Raw genomic sequence first — 24,551 nt, 5'->3', positions numbered from 1 at the left:
GCAAGTATAGGGGAGTCCATTGGAGACAGATGCAGGCACCTCTCCTGTGCTCTGACATGGCTGCCAGGCAGGGCCCTTCCAAGCCCTGAAAGCCCAGTCCAACTTATTGCCAAGGTGGTGAGGGTGCATGCTCCCTTGTGCATTTGCTTTTTCTGGGACACTCAGCCCTGGCTGCCTCCCTTATCGTCCTTACGACAAGAATGCTCAGGAATGAATTATGGAGTGTGCCTGGTGAGAGCATTTGGATTTGGGCACAAGGGAAAACCTCCTTTGTTGTTGTTGTTTAGTCACTAAGTCATGTCTGACTCTTTGTGACCCCATGGACTGTAGCCCCACACTGATTTCTAACACAACCAAAGATAAATATTTTAAAAGGACAGGATTATTGTTCTTTTAAACTTGAAAACCAGAGGAAAAGATCTGCATCATTGACACTTTCATTGACAGTTCAAAATTCACATTCAAAATATTATGAAATATTAAAAATAGTGGCCAGTGAAGCAATGATCTTTAAAAGGTGTTGGGTTCTTTTACTCCCTTTATGAGGGACTTCTGTGATGAGACATTGCTTAAGAAAAAATATTTTTTTTTTGTATGTGAGTGGTTGCCCAGGTGGTTTCCACCTGGTTTCCTGGGATTTCCAGGTGGCACAGTGGTAAAGAATCTGCCTGCCAACGCAGGAGATGCAGGAGACTCGGGTTTGATCCCTGGGTGGGGAAGATCCCCTGGAGAAGGAAATGGCAACCCACTCCAGTATTCTTGCCTGGATAATCCCATGGACAGAGGAGCCTGGCAGGCTACAGTCCATGGGGCTGCAAATGACTGAGGGACTGAACATGTGGATGGTACAAAGATTTTTAAACATTTGAGAACCATTATACTGGAGGAAGATGACTAAGACTGAAATGTGTAAATTAATCAGGCATGCTCTGGGATGGTAGAGTTCTGGTTAGTGTGAACTGAAAAGGCATCTATCTCTACTGCCATTAGACTAGACCACCAGTCCAGAAACTTGTTCGGTAGAGGAGATGGAGATATTTCAGTTTTTTCGATCCAACTAAACATTCAGTGACTAATATACTATGACTAAGGGCAGTTTTCCCAGGAATGCAGCACTGAGTTGTGCTGGAGCCAGCTAGGACTAGCTTGTGAGAAGCAATTGTGGCTGTCTGCTCCCAAGTTTGCATTCAGTGACCTTGCATCAGCAGCTTGAAATCAGGTGCGATGGGAAATATTTACATCATGGAAATCAGCAAATGTTACAAATAAAGCTCCTTCCCCTGACTGTCCTCCACTTTGCCCCAGAGCTGGTTGTTAAACGTTCACCAGCCCACCATTGAATGTGAGTATAATTTACAGCAAATAGAATAAATGTGATCATATTCAAGGTGCTGAAAAATCATGTGATGAGATTCTACAGCCTTTCCAAATAAAGTAAAAGCAAGAAAGTTTTTAAATGTGATAAAAAATATTTGAAACTAACAACATTATATTAAACAGTGAAATATGGGATCCATTCCCATTAAAGTCAGAAGCAAGAAACATTCATTTATAATAAAGATAATATATCTGTATCTATACATATCTATCAAACTGCAGACAAAAGAACAGAGAGCATTTTGCTCACCACCCAAGTCTACAAAGACTGATCTGCTGCAGCTGGTGATAGACAGGGTACTGAGTGTTCAGAGGAAAAGATTAACAGGATAACAGGATGAGGCATTTGTGTGTTTCAGAATTTAAACACTGTGTGTTTCAGGAAATTCAAGATGATAACAGGATGCTCTGTGCTTTGGACAGACAGGTCCTAAGTAGTTAATATGCATTTCAAGAAGAATTGTAATGAATCCTACTTCTTACATCTTCCCATACATAGAAAAACAGTATAACCATGAACTTGAAACATCTGTTCTTTGTGAGTAGCAGTAATATTTCATCAAGATTTATGTCTGACTACATGTATGCCTTAACAGCAAAACATGTAACCTAGCTTCCCCTCACCTCTTCAGAGCAGCTCCGAGCTATCTGAGAGACTTGTCTCCAAGACTATAGTCCTCAGTAAGACCCTGAATAAAACTTGACTCACAACTCTCACATTGTGCATTTTTTTTTAGTTGACAACACAATATATACATATTTATGTGTCTGTGTATATATCTCTGATTATACATATATTAATCACAAAAACATTTAGAGTGATTATTATTTTCTGTTTACCAGGGCCTGTTAGCACAATCCCCTGGAGAAGGAAATGGCAACCCACTCCAATATTCTTACCTGGAGAATCCCATGGACAGAGGAACCTGGTGGGCTATAGTCCATGGGGTCACAAGAGTCTGACACGGAAGTCAGCATAATGTCTTCCATGTAATGGACCAGTATGGTGTTCTGTGGGATGTCAAGATATTTGGGGTCCCTAGGGTCTATATTGGGCTTCCCTTGTGGCTCAACTGGTAAAGAATCTGCCTGCAATGCAAGAGACCTGGGTTCGATCCCTGGGTTGGGAAGATCCCCTGGAGAAGGGAAAGGCTATCCACTCCAGTATTCTGGCCTAGAGAATTCATGGACCATGGGGTTGCAAAGAGTCGGACACAACTGAGTGACTTTCACTTTCACTTCACTTTCAGGGTCTATATTATGATAAGGAACAAAGGAACTGACATTGCCTTGAGGCATCAACCATAAAGTTTATACTCTTGTTCCCGCTTGGTAAATGCAAATCTATTCTGATTTTGGTTGTCAGTGTGAATGAAGAAGAAAGCATCCTCCCAGGTCTGTGGTTCCATATCAGGTACCTAGTGCTGTGTTAATTTACTCCAGAGGAGATACCACACTTAAGAGTTGTGATTTTTTTTTATCACCACCTGACTAAATTTGTGATGATCTGTCATTTTTCCGTGACTCATCTGGCTTTTGTTAGTGACCAAACACTTAGTGGCCTAAGGAGACTAGCCACTAGGTTGGAAGGCAACTATTCCAGGTGGAGCAACTGAAAGACCTGTGTGCACAGCAGGGATGACTGCTTCAGAGACTGGGGAAAGGTCGCCTCCTTCAGCAGATAAGGTTTAGGGCAATTTAGAGGTTTGTGGTTCACAGCCTCATGCATGTCTGCCTAAATGTACCCACCCCAGGTCTCAGAGTTCCACCCATTTCCACCAGTGCCGTTACCTTAGCATAACAACCATATCGGGGCTGACCATTTAATTGTGACTGTAGCTCTGCAATTCACATGCTTAGCTCCTAGGTTTGGTATTAAGTCCAAGTATCTGCCTATAACCCCCAGGACATGGAAGATTCCTCCAGAACTCCATGATTCCATCAAGATTATATACATATATATATACATATATATATATATATATGCTCATGGATGTTCTTTGTATATATTCATAACATTTAATTTCTTTTTCTCCTATGTATGCTGAAAAAGAAGATGCATACTCAGTTGTGTCCAACTCTGCAACCCTGTGGACTGTAGCCCGTCAGGCTCCTCTGTCCATGGGATTTCCCAGGCAAGAATACTGGAGTGGGTTGCCATTTTCTTCTCCAGGGGATCTTCCCACCCAGGGATTGAACCCAAGTTTCCTGCGTCTCCTGCATTGCAGGCAGGTTCTTTACCACTGAGCCACCTGGGAAGCCCAGAAATGAAAAGACAGGTCACTCTACTGTCAGATGATGCTAAACTGGTTGCCATAGCAACCAAATTGCTACTAACTTCCCAATGTCTTCCTTCCTTACCTGAAATTCATCCTATTGTATCACTGATGACAATCTGAGAAATTGTGATGCCACCACATGTCATGGGTTACTCAACATTCAATCTTCTCCCCAAGTAAGGAATTATACCTGTCTTCCTTGAATATATTAGCAACATAGTCTTAGAATTCCATTTGGAGTGTGTTTCCTAGGGCTACATAAGAGATCCTTCATGCTACCTTTTTGTCCATAGGTCCATCATCACTCTATTGCCCATGAGTGGAAAATGTTTTCTGGGGGGGCTAAGATGTTGAAGCTGAAACTCCAATACTTTGGCCACCTGATGTGAAGAGCTGACTCATTTGAAAAGACCCTGATGCTGGGAAAGATTGAAGGTGGGAGGAGAAGGGGACAACAGAGGATGAGATGGTTGGATGGCATCAATGACTCAATGGACATGAGTTTGGGTAAACTCTGGGAGTTGGTGATGGACAGGGAGGCCTGATGTGCTGTGGTTCATGGGGTCGCAAAGAGTCAGACACGACTGAGTGACTGAAGTTTCTAGAAACTGTGAGTGTTTGTTCCATTTCAGATTGCTGAAATCTGTCAAAAGCTCCTCAAAAGATTCAAGCATTCTCTTGAAAAGGACTATTTACATACCATTAAGGTCCCAGTGGAGTTCCCCCGATAACCCTGCCACCGCTGTCCATCGAGGCTGTACATGATGATAAACTGAGAGATGTACAGGCTGGAGAACTTCTGCCGGGCACCCTGAGTCAGGATGCTGTGAATAATCATCGGCACCAACAGATCCACCTATCAATGAAAGCAACACTTGATTTTACATAGAGGTATGTGCTGTATTCTGAAATGATTTCTCTGCTTAAGAAGAATCTACCTCGATAGAAGCCCAGTATTCCCTTGGAGGTGCAAATGCAACAGAGACCAGTGTGGAAATGTAGATGTGTGGGAAGCTGTGGAATCAACGACAGGAAATGTGTTCACTGAGTCCTCAGGTCATATCCTGACAAAGGAAATCACTTTGGAATCACTGAGCCCCACTTTTCTCTACACACATCCTTAGTGCTGCACACCTGGACCCCGTAGCAGGTGTCTCCCTGACACACCAGCTTCTGGCTGGACAAAGCCACTTGCCTTCTCTGTCCCCAGACTACCCGCCTCCCACCATCACTATCAGTGCTAAATTACTGTCCCTCCTGCAAGTGTTAGTGCAGAAACTCTTTCTCCTGGTTACCCTTTCCTAACTCATGCAGAGAACTTTTGGGTGGCTTCTTTTCTGCTTCCAGTCCACTTTGTATATAAGTTCATTATAGTAAATTATTGCACCGCACTGTAAACTTTTCTTTGCTTTTTGCCTTCCTCATTAGACTGAGATCCTGAAGGCAATAAGCCTGTCTGAATCACCTAACCTCTTTGTGTCTCAATTTCTTGTTCTGTACAGTGAAGGTAATAATGGTATTTATCTCAAAATGTTATCAGAAGGATTACAGAGTTAATACATGTAATGTGCTGAGTTCACTGCTGGCGCATACTAAACATGTAATATGTTAGGTTTTACAGTCTCTCTAGCCCTGGCACCTAACATGGGATCTGATGGAATATCGATCCTTAGTAGTAAGGAGTGGTTGGGTCTGAAAGAAGGGGGCGTGGGTCTCACAAGCATTACAGGAATTTTAACATCAGTTGGTACCCTAATTTCTCCCAGATGCCTGGCACACTCAGCTAAGACTGGTCTGGACTCTTGTACTTAATGACAATCTTTCTCAGTTGACTCTAAGCTCTATCTATACATCATTCATTCATTCATTCATTCATCAAAGAATATATTTTTAGCATTTGTTATATGCCAAGCACTCTTCTAGGAGAAGGAAATGGCAACCCACTCCAGTATTCTTGCCTGGAGAATTCCGTGGACAGAGGAGCCTGGTGGGCTACAGTCCATAGGGTCACAAAGGGTCAGATACGACTGAGTGACTGAGCACAAGCACTGTTCTGGGTACTAGCAACAGAGTCATGAACAATAAAAAAAGCCCTTCCCTCATGGAACTTACACAGAGAAGGAGAAGGGTGTGAAAGGAAGGCAGTGTGTTTGAACATTAGTCCTGACTGCTTACATGTTGACATAACATTTTTGGATATGTTGGATTAAAGAAAATTATGATTTTTTTTTTTTTGGCAGAGCCACATGGCCTGCAGGATTTTAATTCACTGACCAGGGAGTGAACTCAGGCCCTTGGCAGTGAAAGCACTCAGTCCTAACCATTGGACCTCCAGGGGATTCCCGAGAAGATGTATTATTAAAATGAATTTAACATGTTCCTTTTTTAATGCAGCTATTAGAAAATGGAAAATTACACACGTGCTTTGCATTTGTGGTTCACATGATATTTCTGTTGGCCAATGCTGCTCCAGAGGACATGGGGAAGGAAAAAAAAATGAAAGACTGAGTCACTGAAAAAAAAATTCAGTTAACCTAAGGACACTTTCAGTAATGACTCCAAGTTGGTTGACCAGATTTGGCCTAACTTTATCAGGTGTTTCTTACTACTCTGTGGTGTAGAATTTGTGAAGGAGACAGCTTTGGTTTTAGAAAAGGAAGAAGCCACATTTTCTTGCCTTGTGGGACCGGGGATTGAGCCATTTGTTTTTGTGTTAACATGAAGGAATTAGAGGACTCAAGGATACCTAGGCAATTGAAGACATCTAAAAAGAGAATATGCGGTCTTTGGAGGTGGTAAATTCGATGTTATAGAAAAATATTCAGAGATTCTAATCCCAGTAGAAAGATTAAAAACACAGTGTAGGATTTCCCTGCTGGCCCAGTGGTAGAGTCTGCCTGCCAGTGCAGGGACATGTGTTTGATCTCTGGTCCTGGAAGATCCCACGTGCCTCAGGACAGCTAAGCCCATGAGCCATAACTCCTGAGACTTGTGCTTTAGAGCCTGGGAACCAAAGCTACTGAAGTTGGTGCTCTGCCACAAGAGAAGCCACCACAGTAAGAAGCTTGCACACAACTAGAGAGCAGCTCCTGCTTGCCACAATTAGGGAAAAAACTGCACAGTGAAGACCCAGTGCAGCAAAAATAATTAAAAAACAAAACACAGTGCACTCAGTTCTATTCCTGAGTCTTTCAGTCCTGACTCTTTTGGTACAAATCATAAGCCACTCTGTTCTTCAGTTCTTTCCTCATCTATTACTTGGGATTTGATGAAAATGACTTAGGCAGAAAAGAGGTATAAAAGGCATTGAGCTTGCCAAAGGAATGTGTGATGTGATGGAATGCAATGCATTTTCTAACCTTGATCCAAGGAGAGGGATCCTTGGTGCTCCAGGCGTTGATTGATCCAGAATAATGAAGTCTGGCCAGCTTTGGGGCCCACTGTCCTTTGCTCGAGAAAGGGAAGAGAGATTAGATTCAGCTGGGTTGGTCCTGAACACGTAGGGATAAAATTACTCTCTTGAGAAAGGTTAATCCTAGCTGTGAAGACAAACGTATAAAGCAGAGTAGTATCAATGACTACTGAAGTGTTTGGCTTGTCCTTGTCTATTTTATTTTCTAAACTTTAGTAAGTTTGTTGATTGTTTGTACCTGTAGATAGATAATATTAATGTGTCACCAGTACCATCATTTAATATTATTTCTCTATTACATAATCTATGTTTACTGGAGAAAAATTAGAAATAAAAAGAAAACATAAGTTAAAAAAATAAAAGAAGTATAAAACATCATCCACCCAGAGAAAAATAGTACTATTTTGGTATATAACTCTCAAACATCTTTTTCAAATGTTTTTTACCCCTCTAAAATGGAGTTTGGCAAACTTTTTTTCTGTAATTTAGCCTTTATCATCTGGTGTTGTGACATTTAAATGCTGTTATAGAGTGAAAGCTACAGAGACTTCCCTGTAGCTCAAATGGTAAAGAATCTGCCTGCAATGCAGGAGACCAGGGTTCAATCCCTGGGTCGGGAAGATCCTCTGGAGAAGGGAATGGCAATCCACTCCAGTATTCTTGCCTGGAGAATCCCATGGACAGAGGAGCCTGGCAGGCTACAGTCCATGGGGTTGCAAAGAGTTGGACATGACTGAGCAACTAACACACACACACACACACACACACACACACACACACACACAGTGAAAGTGCCCGCAGATAATTGTAAATGAACAAATGTGGCTTCTTTATGAACCCTTGAATTAGAATTTCATATAATTTTCACATGTCATGAAATATTCTTCTTTTGTTTTTTCCCTAATCATTTAAGAATAGAAAACAAATTCTTAGCTTGAAGGCCATACATAATCAGGTGATGGACTGAATGTGACCTGTGGGCTACAGTTTGAGGAAAATGCAGCTTCTTGCTACAGTGAGGAGAATGGATTCAAGGGAAGCCATGTGGAAGGCAGGCAGGACATTTAAAGAGGCAGAGGCATTACTTGGGTGAGAAGAGAAAATAGATTGAGAGGCACCTATGGAGTAGAATTTATAGAAGCATGAAGATGGATTGTTTATCTGAATCTTTCCAACAGAAATAAAAAAACATAATCAGCTCAGTGCTTTGAGAGAAAGGAATACTGTTTACCATATTGTCCTGAAGCTGTAATCTGAAAATCTCTAATGCGTCCAGAAGCCATTCCCAGTGGAATTTGACACTCTGAAATCAAACCAGGGGAGCACAATCATTAGAAGTGCAGAAATAGAGCTTCACAAATGCAGGTCAATGAGAACACCAAGAAATGCTCATATTTTTTAGTGTTTAGTACATGGCGAGAACTGGATGCAAGATTTTTATTGTACTATCTCATTTAATTAGTTCCAACAGGAAGGCACTAGACCTACTCAGATTTTGCAACTGAGTAAAGCAAAGGCATTACTTTGCCAACAAAGGTCTGTCTAGTCAAGGCTATGGTTTTTCCAGTGGTCATGTATGGATGTGAGAGTTGGACTATAAAGAAAGCTGAACGCTGAAGAATTGATGCTTTTGAATTGTGGTGTTGGAGAAGACTCTTGAGAGTCCCTTGGACTGCAAGGAGATCCAACCAGTCCATCCTAAAGGAGATCAGTCCTGGGTGTTCATTGGAAGGACTGATGTTGAAGCTGAAACTCCAATACTTTTGGCCACCTGATGCAAAGAACTGACTCATTGGAAAAGACCCTGATGCTGGGAAAGATTGAAGGTGGGAGGAGAAGGGGATGACAGAGGATGAGATGGCTGGATGGCATCACCGACTCGATGGACATGAGTTTGAGTAAACTCCGGGAGTTGGTGATGGACAGGGAGGCCTGGCGTGCTGCAGTCCATGGGGTCACAAAGAGTCAGACACGACTGAGCGACTGAACTGAACTGAAAACTAGGGTTCATACATAAGTAGACCAGTGGTTCTCTTCATGTTGAGGATTAAAACTCAACTTCTTCCAGATGATATTTGAGAGTTACACTTTGTAACAGGACCAAAATTAAGCTTCAAAATTTGCTCCTGGAGCTCTTGGGACTTCAGTGTTAAAGCGTTCAAAGCATCAAGCAGATCTGCCCTCCTCTGAGGACTCTGATTTCTGCCCGCAATATTCATTTTAGATTTGGTAATGACTGTGAGCTTGTATGTAGTTCTTGGCAAAGGCTACCCTTCGAGGGAGGTGGAAAGTGGTCAAGTGCCCAGTGCCACTCACCCTTGCTGTACACCAGGAAGAGAGTGCTCATCCCAGCTTGTAGGTGCTCGCCAATAAGACATTCTATCCGCCATGTCCCAACCTTGGATGGTAGCATTTCCACCGTCTCAAAGACACCTTAGCAAAACCAGAAGGCAGAAAAGTGACTTCTTTTCACCAAAATGGGCATAAGATACATCAGCTTATGCAGAACATCAGAGGAGATCTAGCCAAGTCAGTTGCACCACTCTTTGACCCAAAGTGCCTGTGATGTAACCCCTGCGGCTGGAGACACTGGATGTGAAGTTCTGACCCTGGGGAACAGGAGAGAAAGGGTACCCAGATGCTTCGGGGGTGGAGGTGGGAGAAAGCTACTATGTTAGGACTGGCCTGCACTCTCAAGGCTTGGCAGAGCCAGAGGTGGATTTCTCTTCGACATGATGTGGGCTCCCTGCCTTGATGAGTAAAGTAACCCCAGGAGCAAGAAGCTGGAGTTGAATGCTGAGGGGCTGAGGGCTGAGTGACAAGTGACAATCCAGAATAAAGGTGGAACCAAACAAGAGGATTTCATGTAAGAGGGTCCTCCAAGGGAGTTTCTGCAGAGGCCCTGTAAGTACCCCACCAGAAAAGAGTCCTCTTTAAATATCTGCCAGGCTTCCCTGAGAGCTCAGTTGGTAAAGAATTCGCCTGCAATGCAGGAGACTCCAGTTCGATTCCTGGGTTGGGAAGATCCGCTGGAGAAGGGATAGGCTACCCACTCCAGTATTCTTGGGCTTTCCTGGTGGCTCAGCTGGTAAAGAATCCGCCTGCAATGCAGGAGACCTGGGTTCAATCCCCAGGTTGGGAAGATCTCCTGGAGAAGGGAAAGGCTACCCACTCCAGTATTCTGGCCTGGAGAATCCCGTGTACTATATATAGTCCATGGGGTCGCAAAGTCGGACATGACTGAGCAACTTGCACTTTGGCTTTTCACTTTCACTTTAAATATCTGCCAGGTGCAGACAATGGTGCTATCCCTTACCTCTCCACACTGCATGCTACAGTTCAAAGTCACAACCAGCCAGGGGTGGAGGGGGAAGCATAATAAGCATCAGAAGCAGATACTGAAGTTAAAATCAAGTTCCGAAGCTAAAGGCCAAATTAGTGATCTGGAAGAGAAACCTAAGGACATAATGCAAAAAGGCAAGCAAACAGTAGGAAATGAGGGAAACTGAGTCATAGAAGTTGAAGAAGTCCAAGACTTTTCTAATGAAAGTTCTGCAAGGAAAGAAAACAAAGGTGGGGGGTGGGAATCAGAGAAATGATAAGGAGAAAAATCCTCTAAAGCTTAAGAATGAAATGCATGATTTCAGAGTGAAAGGGCCCACTGAATGCCAAAGCAGAGCACTTGTCATGAAATCCAGAAGGAGGTGCCTCTTGCTGAAAATCTAGAATAAAACCTTATAAAAGGAAATTCAGAATTTTGATGAAGAATGGAATTTCCGCAGCAGTCCACTGGTTACGAATCCATGCTTCCATTTCATGGGGCAGATGTTCCATCTCTGGTCAGGGAACTAAGATCCAGCATGGCATGCGGCACAGCCAAGAAAAAGGGGGAAAATTTTTTTTTATTAATGTGTTGAAGTGGATGTTATGATGTCTGACTTGAATTTTCTTTGTGATGTGAAGTGACTGCAGGTCTGTTTCTACTTAAGAGTCAGCAAGAAAAGTCACTGAGCTTATCAGAATTTTTACACAGAAACATAAGTTTACTTCCACTATTAAACCTGTTTTTTTTCTTCCTTCTTTTTTGCCTGCACTGTGAGGTATATGGGATATTAGTTCCCTGATCGAAACTGTGCACCCTGGAGTAGAAGCACCGAGACCTAGCCACTGGATCACCAGGGAAGTTCAGAACCTGTTTTAAAGGAACATTCGAGAACTAAGATGATATTCTGTTTTGATCAACAGTGGGAGCAGTGTTTAATCAAAATATGGTCTTCATACATAAACCAATTACTCTTTGGGAATCACTAATTGGTGATTCCAATTAGTGATTGGAACCAATCACTATTGGTGCCCTGTGGGATTTGAGTTGGGAGAAAAATCCTCTTTTCCTAGGAAAGTGCTGGGACATCCATTGTCCATTGATTCTGCTCTGTTTCCTTTACAGCATATTATCTGTATTTGAAATGATCATGTTTGTTTGCTAAGTTCTTTATGATCTCTCTGCTTTGTTAAAGGGACATATCCCCAGGACCTAGACCTTGAAAGGAGCTCCTCAGCAAGCACTGGAAGTTGAAGACAGAGCACAAACTGGTTTGTACCTGGGTAGAGATTGTAGACTGCCATTTTATACTCCTCTGTTTTTCTCACAGTGAACACGTGGCCACTGAAATGAATGGAGTGGATATTTTCATTGCTGCCCATGCTGAGCAGATACCACCTAATCCTTTGATGCTGAGCCATGACTAAGCCAGGGAGTGTATCCATCACGTAGCCATTGATTGCTGGAGAAAGAACACAGAGAAAGCTGTTAGCGCCTATTGTGCCAGGGTCTTTCCCTCCATTCCAGCCAAGAGGATGGATTCCTAAGAAGATTGCACTCTCATCCGTATACTCTCAAATTGTACAACATCCCAGCCTCAGGCTCCAGGCTCACTTCACGGCAAATGAGACTTGGGTGTGGACTGTATTACCATGGAAGCGATACTTTTCTTGAAAAGTAGGGTCATCTGGCTGGACATGGCAGGGCGCCCCGCAGTTCCTTGCCATGTTTTCAGCAAAGTACCAGCTCTTGGTTTCATCAAAAATGGTGAAAAACAGAGCAAATTCCTGTACTGTCACTTGTCTCCCATGAGCAGCACTTAGTGTGTCCGCACGGCAGATCAGAATGGGGCCAATCAAGCCTGAGTGCACATCTTTTTCCTGAAAGGAAAGACACTAGTTCTAGGCATGAACGTTCTCTCGCTTAGGAACCAGAGGGGATTTCTCATCAGCTTTTATGACGCCCACCCCATTCCGCAGCTTCCCACAGGACAGTTCTTCCTCTTTAGTGGATTCCTGGGTGATATGTCTAAAACATAAATATGCTGACACCTCCCCTATTGAAAACTTCCCATTATGCTGGGGATAAATACCACACTTCTTAGCAGCTGACACGAAGACCTGTTCTTTTTTTTTTTAACACTACTTTTTGGCTGCACCTCAGGGCATGTGGGATCTCAGTTCCTGACCAGGGATTGAAACTGTGTCCCCTGCAGTAGAGGCACAGAATCTTAACCAGGAGACTGCCAGGGAAGTTCTGAGACCCTTTCTTTCAAAGCAGGAAAGGGCCAGCACAAAGGAGCCCTGCTTACCAGATCAACATCAGAAAAGTAAGCCCAGGCTTTGCAGTCAAACTCATCTTTGGTGGGTGCCATGTGGTGCTGCACTTTCCAAAAGTAGCTTTGGGTTTCATTAGGCTTGACAAATTTTTTTCGAGGTTCTGCTCCTTGTCTCTGATCTCCATTATAAGAAATAAGGCTAGAATAGAAGGAGTAGGGACGAGAGGCCTGGTTTTTGAAAGTTACCTGCAGAGCAAGAGAAAAAAAGGCAAGTATTATGTTTTAGGATCTTGTAAAGTTTTTAGATCCCTAATAGCAATGCCTACTTCCCTGTGGCTCAGATGGTAAAGCGTCTGCCTGCAATGCAGGGACCCAGGTTTGATCCCTGGGTTGGGAAGATCACCTGGAGAAGGAAATGGCAACCCATTCTAGTACTCTTGCCTGAAAAACTCCATGGACTGTCGCCTACATGGACTGTCACCTGAGGAGCCTGGTAGCTGACAGTCCATGGAGTGACAAAGAGTTGGACACAACTGAGCAACTTCACGACATGACTTCATGAATAGAAATGCCTATTTAGGGGGTGTTATCCAGGTTTTCAATGCTTGGAGGAATCGGTATGTTACTAGAACCCAAATCTAAATATCTATGAAAGAAACTGAGACATTTTTCATTTCCACAGTCTTTAAGACATGAACTCACAGTTACAAAGGAGAAAACTGCTAAATCCTTAAAAGAAATTCTAAAGTAAAAGAGAAAATATGACCATAGGGGTTTTAAGGGACCATAACCCCAGGAACTGATGCTCTTAAAGTTCTTCATGACAAATTCCAGGATTTGTATTGCATATGTATTACATATGTATTTGTATTATATATGTATTACATATGCTCTGTATACAAGACTTTTTTTTCAAATTAAAAAGTTATACATTTTCATTGGACATATGGAAAGTAAAATAAAATTCAAACCAGAAAAAATTCACTCACAATCCTATAATTTTAGATCCTTCTATATCCTTCCTATAAACAACCAGTTGGGACAATGGATGACTGTTTCTAGAAAAAAATAAAACTACCTTGATCTTTGGCTTATACAGTGCGCCAAAGCAAATTCTAGTCTACAGGAATTATTGTTGGATTAAAAAGTTAAATGTTAAGAAATTAAACTGTAAAAGAAAGTTGAAGAAAGTACAGGTGATTTTAAGAAAATAAATCTCTGTATAGGGAACGATTTTTATAAACATAAAAGCTATCAAAATGTCATAAAGGAAAGATTTATGGGTTACTACCTAAAACTCCAAAAATATTTTAAAAATCACTGTATATAAAATTGGGCTTCCCTGGTGGCTCAGACAGTAAAGAATCTGCCTGCAATGTGGGAGACATGGGTTTGATCCTTGGGTTAGGAAGATCCCCTGGAGGAGGGCATGGCAACCCATCCCAGTATTCTTGCCTGGAGAAACCCATGGACAGAGGAGTCTGGCAGGCTGCAGTCCATGGGGTCAGACATAATATATATAAAATTAAAAGAAAATAAACTTGGAAAAATACTATTCACTAAAATGACCAATGATCATTAATATATCAATGATCTATAATATATATGGTAATACAAATTAACAAGAAAAGCATTCACTCCAAAAATTTCAACTATGCAAAGAACATTAACAGATAATTTGTTAGAGAAAGTCTTAAAAATGTTCCTGTACATTTCACTTCTGGAATTTTATCCTGGGAAGAGTTGTGATAACATCATTAATTAAACAGTGAAAAAAAAACGAAACTATCTAAAAGGTTGTTCAAAGAAAAACATTTAAATAAACCATAAAATCATATAATGAGCTAATATTCTTTCACCTGAAAAACATATGTAGTGTTTTAATAACATAGGAAATGTTTATGACATTTATTTTAAAAAGAAGTAGAATGATGAATTGTATAATTTTTAATACATAAAGAGAATACATAGGAGAAACATAAGGACATACAGGAAAATGATAATTACGGGGTTATTTTTCAATTTTCTTATCTTCTATACTTTAAACCTTTTAGAAGGTGTGAAAACTATTTTTATAATCAGAAATTTGAAAAAACATATATGGATCATTTTTATTGTAATTCCATTGTCCTCAACTTACCATGATATTGTCTTCCACTTCTGCTCTTATGTATGGTCCCAAGAGTCCCAGGTGTTCATTCAGTTGTCCACGGTATACGGCCTGAGTAAAGGAGCCATCAGTAAATTCCTCGAATACCACCTTTTTGAACTGAGGGACTCCTCCATTCTGAGACCTGGTGAAAAAAAGCAGAGGAAAAATTGGAAGTGTCATGGGGAGGGGAAGGGATAAAGAGGGATTAAAGATAACTTCTAGGTTTCTGATTTGGGCAAATGAATGGATGGTGATGCAATTCATTGAGCTGGAGAACCCTAAAGGGGTAGGTTGGGGTATACAGTTTGGATACATATGATTTATACTGGCAAATACACAGAGATCAGGAGTCCAGAAAAGCGGTATGGATGAAGATCATCCATATTTAGGTGGTATCCAAAATCATGCAATGTGTGTTAGTCACTCAGTCATGTCTGACTCTTTGCAACCCCATGGACTGTAGCCTGCCAGGCTCCTCTGTCCATGGAATTCTCCAGGCAAGAATACTGGAGTGGGTTGCCATTTTCTTCTCCAGGGGATCTTCCTGACCCAGGGATCAAACCTGAGTCTCCTGCATTGCAGGTGGGTTCTTTACTGTCTGAGCCACCAGGGAAGCCCTTACACATGCAAGTGGCTTATCAAAGTAGTCAGTTTTGTTATGTCCTCATCTTACGTGACATCTAAGTAACATGTTCCGTAGTTAGTCACTCTGTCCCCCTTGACATACTCTTCTCAGGCTTCTGTAGTATGTGAGATCCATGAAAGCAGGGGGGGTTGTCTGTTTTGTCCACTGGTGTACTCTCAGTCACTGGAACACGTGCCTGGCACACAGTAGGTGCTCAGAACCCAGAGGAATCGGGTGGAGAGGGAGGTGGGAGGGGGGATCGGGATGGGGAATACATGTAAATCCATGGCTAATTCATTTCAATGTATGACAGAAAACCACTGCAATGTTGTAAAGTAATTAGCCTCCAACTAATAAAAATAAGTGGAAAAAAAGAAAAGAAAATATATGTTGAATGTTGAATGGATGTAGGGTTTATAAACATATTCTAAATATGAGAGCCTCAGTGTTTAGTCCTTGGGCCACTTTTTGTTACTTTTTAAAAATTCTGTTAAAATTGTGAACTTAAAGTGCATGAAACATAAATGCTTTTGGTACAAAAATGCAACCACTACCAAGATCAAGAACTTCGCCAGAAGCCCAGAAGACTCCCTGTTATCTGCCTTTCCAATCACATCCTTTCTGTTCCCACTAAAGGTAAACTCCATTCTGATGTTTATAATTATTTATTTCATTTTGTTCATAATTGTACCAATTATGTCTACATATCTAAAGCATATCATTTATCTTTGCCTGTTTTTGAAGTATGCAAATGAAATCATATTGCATACATTCTTTAGTTTCTGGCTTCTTTTACTGAGCATTATATTTGTGATTCATCTACACTGTGTGTAGCTACAGTTTGTTCATGTGTATTGTTGTATAGTATTCCATTCTGCAAATATAACACAATCATGGGCACTGGAGTTGTTTGTAATTTTGGGTGCTTATACATAGTCCTGCTGTTAATCTTCAAATACACGTCTTTTGGTAAACATGTATATGCATTTTTGTTGGGCACATATCTAGGAGTGGAATTGCTGGTATGCATATGTTCAGCTTTGGTAGATACTGTTGTTTTTTAGTCTCCAAATCATGTCTGACTCTTTTTGTGGTCCCCTGGACTGTAGCCCGCCAGGTTCCTCTGTCCATGGGATTTCCCAGGCAAGAACACTGGAGTGGGTTGCCATTTCCTCCTCCAGGGGATCTTCCTGACCCAGGGATTGAACCTGTGTCTCTTTTGTCTCCTGCACTGGCAAGTGAATTCTTTACTATTAGCGCCACCTGCGAAGCCCAGGCAGATACTACTACACTGGTTTCCCAAGTGGTTGTATCATTTTCCATTTTCATCAGCAAAGTATGAGACTTCCATTTGCTCCAAATCTTCATAGACACTTGATATTGATGGTGTTTTTGCATTTGGGGCCATTCTAGTGGTTAGATAGCAGTGTGTGTGGTTTTGTTTTGCATTTCCTGGTTAATAATGAGGTTAATTAAGCATCTTTTATTATGGGTAGTAGCCATTTGGATCTCCTCTTTTGTGGTACACCTACACAAGCTTGTTTTTTTTTTCTTATTTTTGCCAATTTTTCTATTGAGTAATCTAATTTTTTTCTTATTGATTCAAAGGAGTACTCTATATCTTCTTGATGCAAGTCTTTGATGGTCTTTTGTGCTGCAAACATCTTTCCTTCTGTGGTTAATTTTTCCTTCTGTGGTTAATTTTTCATTCCCTTTTTGTTATCTCTTGAGGAGCATAAGCTTGTAATTTTAATGTAGTGAAATTTATTTAAAATTTTCATAGTTAATTATTTTTGTTTCTTGATATCAATTCTCTTTCTTTTCTTACCCTGACATTGTTGAGATATTCTCTTATTTTTTCTTTCTAAGAGATTTATGGTTTAAATTTATATTTAGACTTGGAACCCACTGTGAGTGGATTTTTGAGTGTGGTATGAATTAGGGATCCAATTTAATATTTTTTCATAAGGATATCAAATATTTCCAGCACATTTGTTGAAAACTGCTCTTCTGTGATACCTTTTTCATAAGTCAAATGCGTATATAAGTTTTGCATTTCCTGTTCTGTTTCACTGACTGATTTGTTTACTCCTATGCCAATTATTACTCTCAGTTCAGTTCAGTTGCCCAGTTGTGTCTGACTCTTCATGACCCCATGGACTGCAGCACACCAGGCTTCCCTGTCCATTGCCAACTCCTGGAGCTTGCTCAAACTCATGTCCATCCAGTCAGTGATGCCATCCAGCCATCTCATCCTCTGTCATCCCCTTCTCCTGCCTTCAGTCTTTCCCAGCATCAGGGTCTTTTCCAATGAGTCAGTTCTTCACATCAGGTGGCCAGAGTATTGGAGCTTCAGCTTCAGCATCAGTCCTTCCAAAGAATATTCAGCAACTGACTGATTTCCTTTAGGATTGACTGATTTGATCTCTTGCAGTCCAAGGACTCTCAAGAGTTTTCTCCAACACCATAGTTCAAAAGCATCAATTCTTTGGTGCTCAGTTTTCCTTATGGTCCAGCTCTTACATTACCATAGCTTTAAAATAAGTCTCAATATGTTACACAGCAATTCCTCCAATCTTGCTCCTTTTCTCCAAGAGAGTCTTGGCTAGGGACTTCCCCGGTACTCCAGTGTTTTAACTGCTTCAGTGTTCAGTACAGTATTGAATAGAAGTGATGATAATGAAAAGTGGTGATGTTTTCCTGATATCTAAAGGAAAGCTTTCAATGGATCAGCATTAAATATGATGCTTGGTATACATTTTTGTAGATACTCTTTCTCAAGATACAATAATCTATTTCTATTTTACATATATGACACCTTACATATATTTGTAATGAATTAAAATTTCTTGTTTTGTGGCACAGCATATGATCTACTTTATTAAATACTCCATGTGAACTTGAAAAAATGTTAAAGTTGCACTTGCTGGGTGTGATTTTTTTTTTTACTTCATTTATTTATTTTTGGCTGCTCTGGGTCTTCACTGCTGCTTATGGGCTTTCTCTAGTTGTGGAGAGTGGAGGCTACTCTCTAGTTGCAGTGTGTGGGCTTCTCATTGCAGTGGCTTCTCTTGTTGCGGAGCATGGGTTCTAGAGCATGGGCTCAGTAGTTGTGGTACATGGGCTCAGTTGCCCCAAGGAATGTGGAATTGTTCCAGACTGGGGTAGAACCCATGTCCCCTGCATTGGCAGGTGGATTAACCACTGGACCACCAGAGAAGTCCCTGGATATGCTTTGTTAATTATGTTAAAATCTTCTACAACTGACCCTTGACAAACAAAGGGATTAATCTGAGTATAATTTATAGTTAGCCCTCTCTATCCTTGGTTCCTTGGTATCTAAGGATGCAACCAATCTCAGACTGTGTAGTACTGTAGTATTTACGACTAAAAAATACATTCATTTAAGTTGACGCTCTTAGTTCAAACTGGTGTTGTTTAAGAGTCAACTTCTTTACTGATGTTTGGGACATCAGTTCAGTTCAGTCACTCAGTCGTGTCCTTCTCCTTGTGACCCCATGAGCTGCAGCACGCCAGGCCTCCCTGTCCATCAACAACTCCTGGAGTTTACCCAAACCCATGTCCATTGAGTCAGTGATGCCATCCAACCATCTCATTCTCTGTCATCCCCTTCTCCTCCTGCCTTCAATCTTTCCCAGCATCAGGGTCTTTTCTTTTTTTTTTTTTTTTCCATTTATTTTTATTAGTTGGAGGCTAATTACTTTACATCATTACAGTAGTTTTTGTCATACATTGAAATGAATTAGCCATGGATTTACATGTATTCCCCATCCCAGTCCCCCCTCCCACCTCCCTCTCCACCCGATCCCTCTGGGTCTTCCCAGTGCACCAGGCCCGAGCACTTGTCTCATGCACCCAACCTGGGCTGGTCATCTGTTTCACCCTAGATAATATACATGTTTCAATGCTGTTCTCTTGAAACATCCCACCCTCGCCTTCTCCCAGAGTCCACAAGTCTGTTCTATACATCTGAGTCTCTTTTTCTGTTTTGCATATAGGGTTCTCGTTACCATCTTTCTAAATTCCATATATATGTGTTAGCATACTGTAATGGTCTTTATCTTTCTGGCTTACTTCGCTCTGTATAATGGGCTCCAGTTTCATCCATCTCATTAGAACGGATTCAAATGAATTCTTTTTAATGGCTGAGTAATATTCCATGGTGTATATGTACCACAGCTTCCTCATCCATTCGTCTGCTGATGGGCATCTGGGTTGCTTCCATGTCCTGGCTATTATAAACAGTGGTGTGATGAACATCGGGGTGCATGTGTCTCTTTCAGATCTGGTTTCCTTGGTGTGTATGCCCAGAAGTGGGATTGCTGGGTCATATGGCAGTTCTATCTCCAGCTTTTTAAGAAATCTCCACACTGTTTTCCATAGTGGCTGTACTAATTTGCATTCCCACCAACATTGTAAGAGGGTTCCCTTTTCTCCACACCCTCTCCAGCATTTATTGCTTGTAGACTTTTGGATAGCAGCCATCCTGACTGGCGTATAATGGTACTTCATTGTGGTTTTGATTTGCATTTCTCACATCAGGGTCTTTTCAAATGAGTCAGCTCTTCTCATCAGGAGGTCAAAGTATTGGAGTTTCAGCTTCAACATCAGTGCTTCCAATGACATTTCCTTTAGGATGGACTGGTTGGATCTCCTTGCAGTCCAAGGGACTCTCAAGTGTCTTCTCCAACACCACAGTTCAAAAGCATCAATTCTTTGGTGCTCAGCTTCCTTTATAGTCCAACTCTCACATCGATACATGACTACTGGAAAAACCATAGTCTTTACTAGATCGACCTTTGTTGCCAAAGTAATGTCTCTGCTTTTTAATATGCCATCTAGATTTGTCATAACCTTCCTTCCAAGGAGTAAAGGTCTTTTAATTTCATGGCTGCAGTCACCATCTGCAGTGATTTTGGAGCCCCCCAAAATAAAGTCTGCCACTGTTTCCCCATCTATTTGCCATGAAGTGATGGGACCGGATGCCATGATCTTAGTTTTCTGAATGTTGAGCTTTAAGCCAACTTTTTCACTCTCCTCTTTCACTTTCATCAAGAGGCTCTTTAGTTCTTTCTCACTTTCTGCCATAAGGGTGGTGTCATCTGCATATCTGGACATCAATACTTTTTAAATCAGCTATCTCTAAAAGCAATTGGAAATTTATCTATTTCTCTAATTATATCAAGTTTTACTTGGTGTATTTAAAAATTACATTATAAGGTACGCTTTGCTGGAGCAGCCATAAAGAGATACCCCACGTCCAATGTAAGAGAAACCCAAGTAAGACAGTAGGTGTTGCGAGAGGGCATCAGAGGGCCGACACACTAAAAAACCATAATCACAGAAAACTAGCCAATCTGATCACACAGGACAGTCTTGTCTAACTCAATGAAACTAAGCCATGCCATGTGGGGCCACCCAAGACGGACGGGTCATGGTGGAGAGGTCTGACAGAATGTGGTCCACTGGAGAAGGGAATGGCAAACCACTTCAGTATTCTTGCCTTGAACAGTATGTTCAAACCCATGAACAGTATGAAAAGGCAAAATGATAGGATACTGAAAGACGAACTCGGCAGGTCAGTAGGTGCCCATTATTCTACTGGAAATAACTCCAGAAAGAATGAAGGGATGGAGCCAAAGCAAAAACAATACCCAGTTGTGGATGGGACTGGTGATAGAAGCAAGGTCTGATGCTGTAAAGAGCAATATTGCATAGGAACCTGGAATGTTAGGTCCATGAATCAAGGCAAATTGGAAGTGGTCAAACAGGAGATGGCAAGAGTGAATGTTGACATTCTAGGAATCAGTGAACTAAAATGGATTGGAATGGGTGAATTTAACTCAGATGACCATTATATCTACTACTGTGGGCAGGAATCCCTTAGAAGAAATGGAGTAGCCATCATGGTCAACAAAAGAGTCTGAAATGCAGTACTTGGATGCAATCTCAAAAATGACAGAATGATCTCTGTTCATTTCCAAGGCAAACCATTCAATATCACAGTAATCCAAGCCTATGCCCCAACCAGTAACACTGAAGAAGCTGAAGTTGAATGGTTCTATGAAGACCTACAAGACCTTTTAGAACTAACACCCAAAAAAGATGTCCTTTTCATTATAGGGGACTGGAATGCAAAAGTAGGAAGTCAAGAAACACCTGGAGTAACAGGCAAATTTGGCCTTGGAGTATGGAATGAAGCAGGGCAAAGGCTAATAAGTTTTGCCAAGAGAATGCACTGGTCATAGCGAACACCCTCTTCCAACAACACAAGAGAAGACTCTGCACATGGACATCACCAGATGGCCAACACCGAAATCAGATTGCAGTCAAAGATGGAGAAGCTCTATACAGTCAGCAAAAACAAGACCGGGAACTGACGTGGCTCAGATCATGAGCTCCTTATGGCCAAGTTCATACTTAAGTTGAAGAAAGTAGGGAAAACCACTAGACCATTCAGGTATGACCTAAATCAAATCCCTTATGACTATACAGTGGAAGTGAGAAATAGATTTAAGGGACTAGATCTGATAGAGTGCCTGATGAACTATGGACGGAGGTTCATGACACTGTACAGGAGACAGGGATCAAGACCATCCCCATGGAAAAGAAATGCAAAAAGGCAAAATGGTTGTCTGAGGAGGCCTTAAAAATAGCTGAGAAAAGAAGAGAAGCAAAAAGCAAAGGAGAAAAGGAAAGATATTCCCATTTGAATATAGAGTTCCAAAAAATAGCAAGGAGAGATAAGAAAGCCTTGCTCAGCTATCAATGCAAAGAAATAAGAGGAAAACAACAGAATGGGAAAGACTACAGATCTCTTCAAGAAAACTAGAGATACCAAGGGAACATTTCATGCAAAGATGGGTTCGATAAAGGACAGAAATAGTATGGACCTAACAGAATCAGAAGATATTAAGAAGAGGTGGAAAAAATACACAGAGAACTGTACAAGAAAGATCTTCATTACCCAGATAATCATGATGGTGTGATCACTCACCTAGAGCCAGACATCCTGGAATCTGAATTCAAGTGGGCCTTAGAAAGCATCACTACGAACAAAGCTAGTGGAGGTGATGGAATTCCAATTGAGCTATTTCAAATCCTGAAAGATGATGCTGTGAAAGTGCTGCACTCAATATGCCAGCAAATTGGAAAACTCAGCAGTGGCCACAGGACTGGAAAAGGTCAGTTTTCATTCCAATCCCAAAGAAAGGCAATCCCAAAGAATGCTCAGACTGCCACACAATTGCACTCATCTCACACGCTAGTAAAGTAATGCTCAAAATTCTCCAAGCCAGGCTTCAGCAATATGTGAACCGAGAACTTCCAGATGTTCAAGCTGGTTTTAGAAAAGGCAGAGGAACCAGAGGGATCAAATTGGCAACATCTGCTGGATCATCGAAAAAGCAAGAGAGTTCCAGAAAAACATCTACTTCTGCTTTACTGACTATGCCAAAGCCTTTGACTGTGTGGATCACAATAAACTGTGGAAAATTCTGAAAGAGATGGGAATACCAGACCACCTGACCTGCCTCTTGAGAAACCTGTATGCAGGAAGGAAGCAACAGTTAGAACTGGACATGGAACAACATACTGGTTCCAAATAGGGAAAGGAGTAGGTCAAGGCTGTATATTGTCACCCTGCTTATTTAACTTATATGCAGAGTACATCATGAGAAACGCTGGGCTGGAAGAAGCACAAGCTGGAATCAAGATTGCCGGGAGAAATATCAATAACCTCAGATATGCAGATGACACCACCCTTATGGCAGAAAGTGAAGAACTAAAAAGCCTCTTGATGAAAGTGAAAGAGGAGAGTGAAAAAGTTGGCTTAAAGCTCAGAAAACTAAGATGATGGCATCTGGTTCCATCACTTCATGGGAAATAGATGGGGAGACAGCGGGAACAGTGTCAGACTTTATTGTTTTGGGCTCCAAAATCACTGCAGATGGTGACTGCAGCCACGAAATTAAAACACGCTTACTCCTTGGAAGGAATGTTATGACCAACCTAGGTAGCATATTATAAAGCTGAGACATTACTTTGCCAACAAAGGTCTGTCTAGTCAAGGCTATGGTTTTTCCAGTGGTCATGTATGGATGTGAGAGTTGGACTGTGAAGAAAGCTGAGCACCGAAAAATTGATGCTTTTGAACTGTGGTGTTGGAGAAGACTCTTGAGAGTCCCTTGGATTGCAAGGAGATCCAACCAGTCCATCCTAAAGGAGATCAGTCCTGGGTGTTCACTGGAAGGACTGATGCTGAAGCTGAAACTCCAATACTTTGGCCACCTCATGCAAAGAGTTGACTCATTGGAAAAGACCCTCATGCTGGGAAGGATTGGGGGCAGGAGGAGAAGGGGGCGACAGAGGATGAGATGGCTGGATGGCATCACCGACTCGATGGACATGAGTTTGAGTAAATTCCAGGATTTGGTGATAGACAGGGAGGCCTGGCGTGCTGCAATTCATGGGGTCGCAAAGAGTTGGACATGACTGAACTGAACTGAACTTAAGAATGTATGGCTACCTATTGAATTGGCTGTTTTATTATTATAACATTTCCTCCTTATTTCTACACAACTCTTGCTTTAGTCAAAGAATAAATTTAATCAGAGAAGTGAGAAATGCTGAAACAAAGGAAAATAGTCTAAGGAGACTAAATAATAATCATGTAATCATTAAGCATAATCAAGGACCTTTAGTTCCTTTGGACAAGTTGTCAAGGGATATAGATGCTATTCTGAGCCATATCCTGTGAGCTGTCTTATAGATACCAAAACACCAGGTGGAGAAGTTAACTACATGATGACCAGACTGTACCCAGGACTTGAGCTGCCACAATTCTGAGAACTGACCACAAAGAAATGGGAACAAGTGCACCCCAGAAATGCAGATTAACTGTACCTAAAACAATAAGATGATGCTAGTCAGACCACTGATGACCAACTGAAGATGACTGTTAGAGATGACTCTGCTGTTTCTGCACGTAGAACCCTCACCCCAACTCTGTCTATAAAGCTCTCACCCCTGCTTGTTGGGGGGTGGGGAGTTGGCCTTTGGACAGACGTCTGCCACTTTCCCCTAC

The 24,551-nt window shown here is 41.6% G+C and overlaps 1 protein-coding gene and 1 long non-coding RNA gene across 5 annotated transcripts in view; one reads left to right on the top strand and one right to left on the bottom strand.

Moving 5' to 3' along the window:
• Positions 1 to 24,551, bottom strand: part of F8 (coagulation factor VIII) — a 149,363-nt gene that overhangs the window by 20,625 nt on the left and 104,187 nt on the right. For all 3 annotated transcript variants that reach the window (XM_070462882.1, XM_070462883.1, XM_070462884.1), the window contains 8 exons: positions 14,809 to 14,962; positions 12,702 to 12,914; positions 12,042 to 12,270; positions 11,670 to 11,852; positions 9,385 to 9,501; positions 8,300 to 8,371; positions 7,016 to 7,101; positions 4,357 to 4,512 (listed from right to left, as the gene is read on the bottom strand). In XM_070462882.1, the coding sequence (XP_070318983.1) occupies positions 4,357 to 4,512; positions 7,016 to 7,101; positions 8,300 to 8,371; positions 9,385 to 9,501; positions 11,670 to 11,852; positions 12,042 to 12,270; positions 12,702 to 12,914; positions 14,809 to 14,962 (1,210 nt within the window). The remainder of the gene's footprint in view (positions 1 to 4,356; positions 4,513 to 7,015; positions 7,102 to 8,299; positions 8,372 to 9,384; positions 9,502 to 11,669; positions 11,853 to 12,041; positions 12,271 to 12,701; positions 12,915 to 14,808; positions 14,963 to 24,551) is intronic.
• LOC139033553 (uncharacterized) lies at positions 2,572 to 16,419 on the top strand. Of its 2 annotated transcripts, XR_011486103.1 has the most exons (4): positions 2,572 to 2,772; positions 3,950 to 4,163; positions 4,289 to 4,547; positions 11,586 to 16,419. It is a non-coding gene; the product is annotated as an uncharacterized lncRNA (long non-coding RNA). The 2 variants fall into 2 exon arrangements; XR_011486102.1 differs by having other exon boundaries at positions 3,950 to 4,547.

This window comes from Odocoileus virginianus, unplaced genomic scaffold, assembly GCF_023699985.2.
Source record: "Odocoileus virginianus isolate 20LAN1187 ecotype Illinois unplaced genomic scaffold, Ovbor_1.2 Unplaced_Scaffold_16, whole genome shotgun sequence".
NCBI lineage: Eukaryota > Metazoa > Chordata > Mammalia > Artiodactyla > Cervidae > Odocoileus > Odocoileus virginianus.
This window is presented reverse-complemented; position numbering and strand designations above follow the sequence as displayed.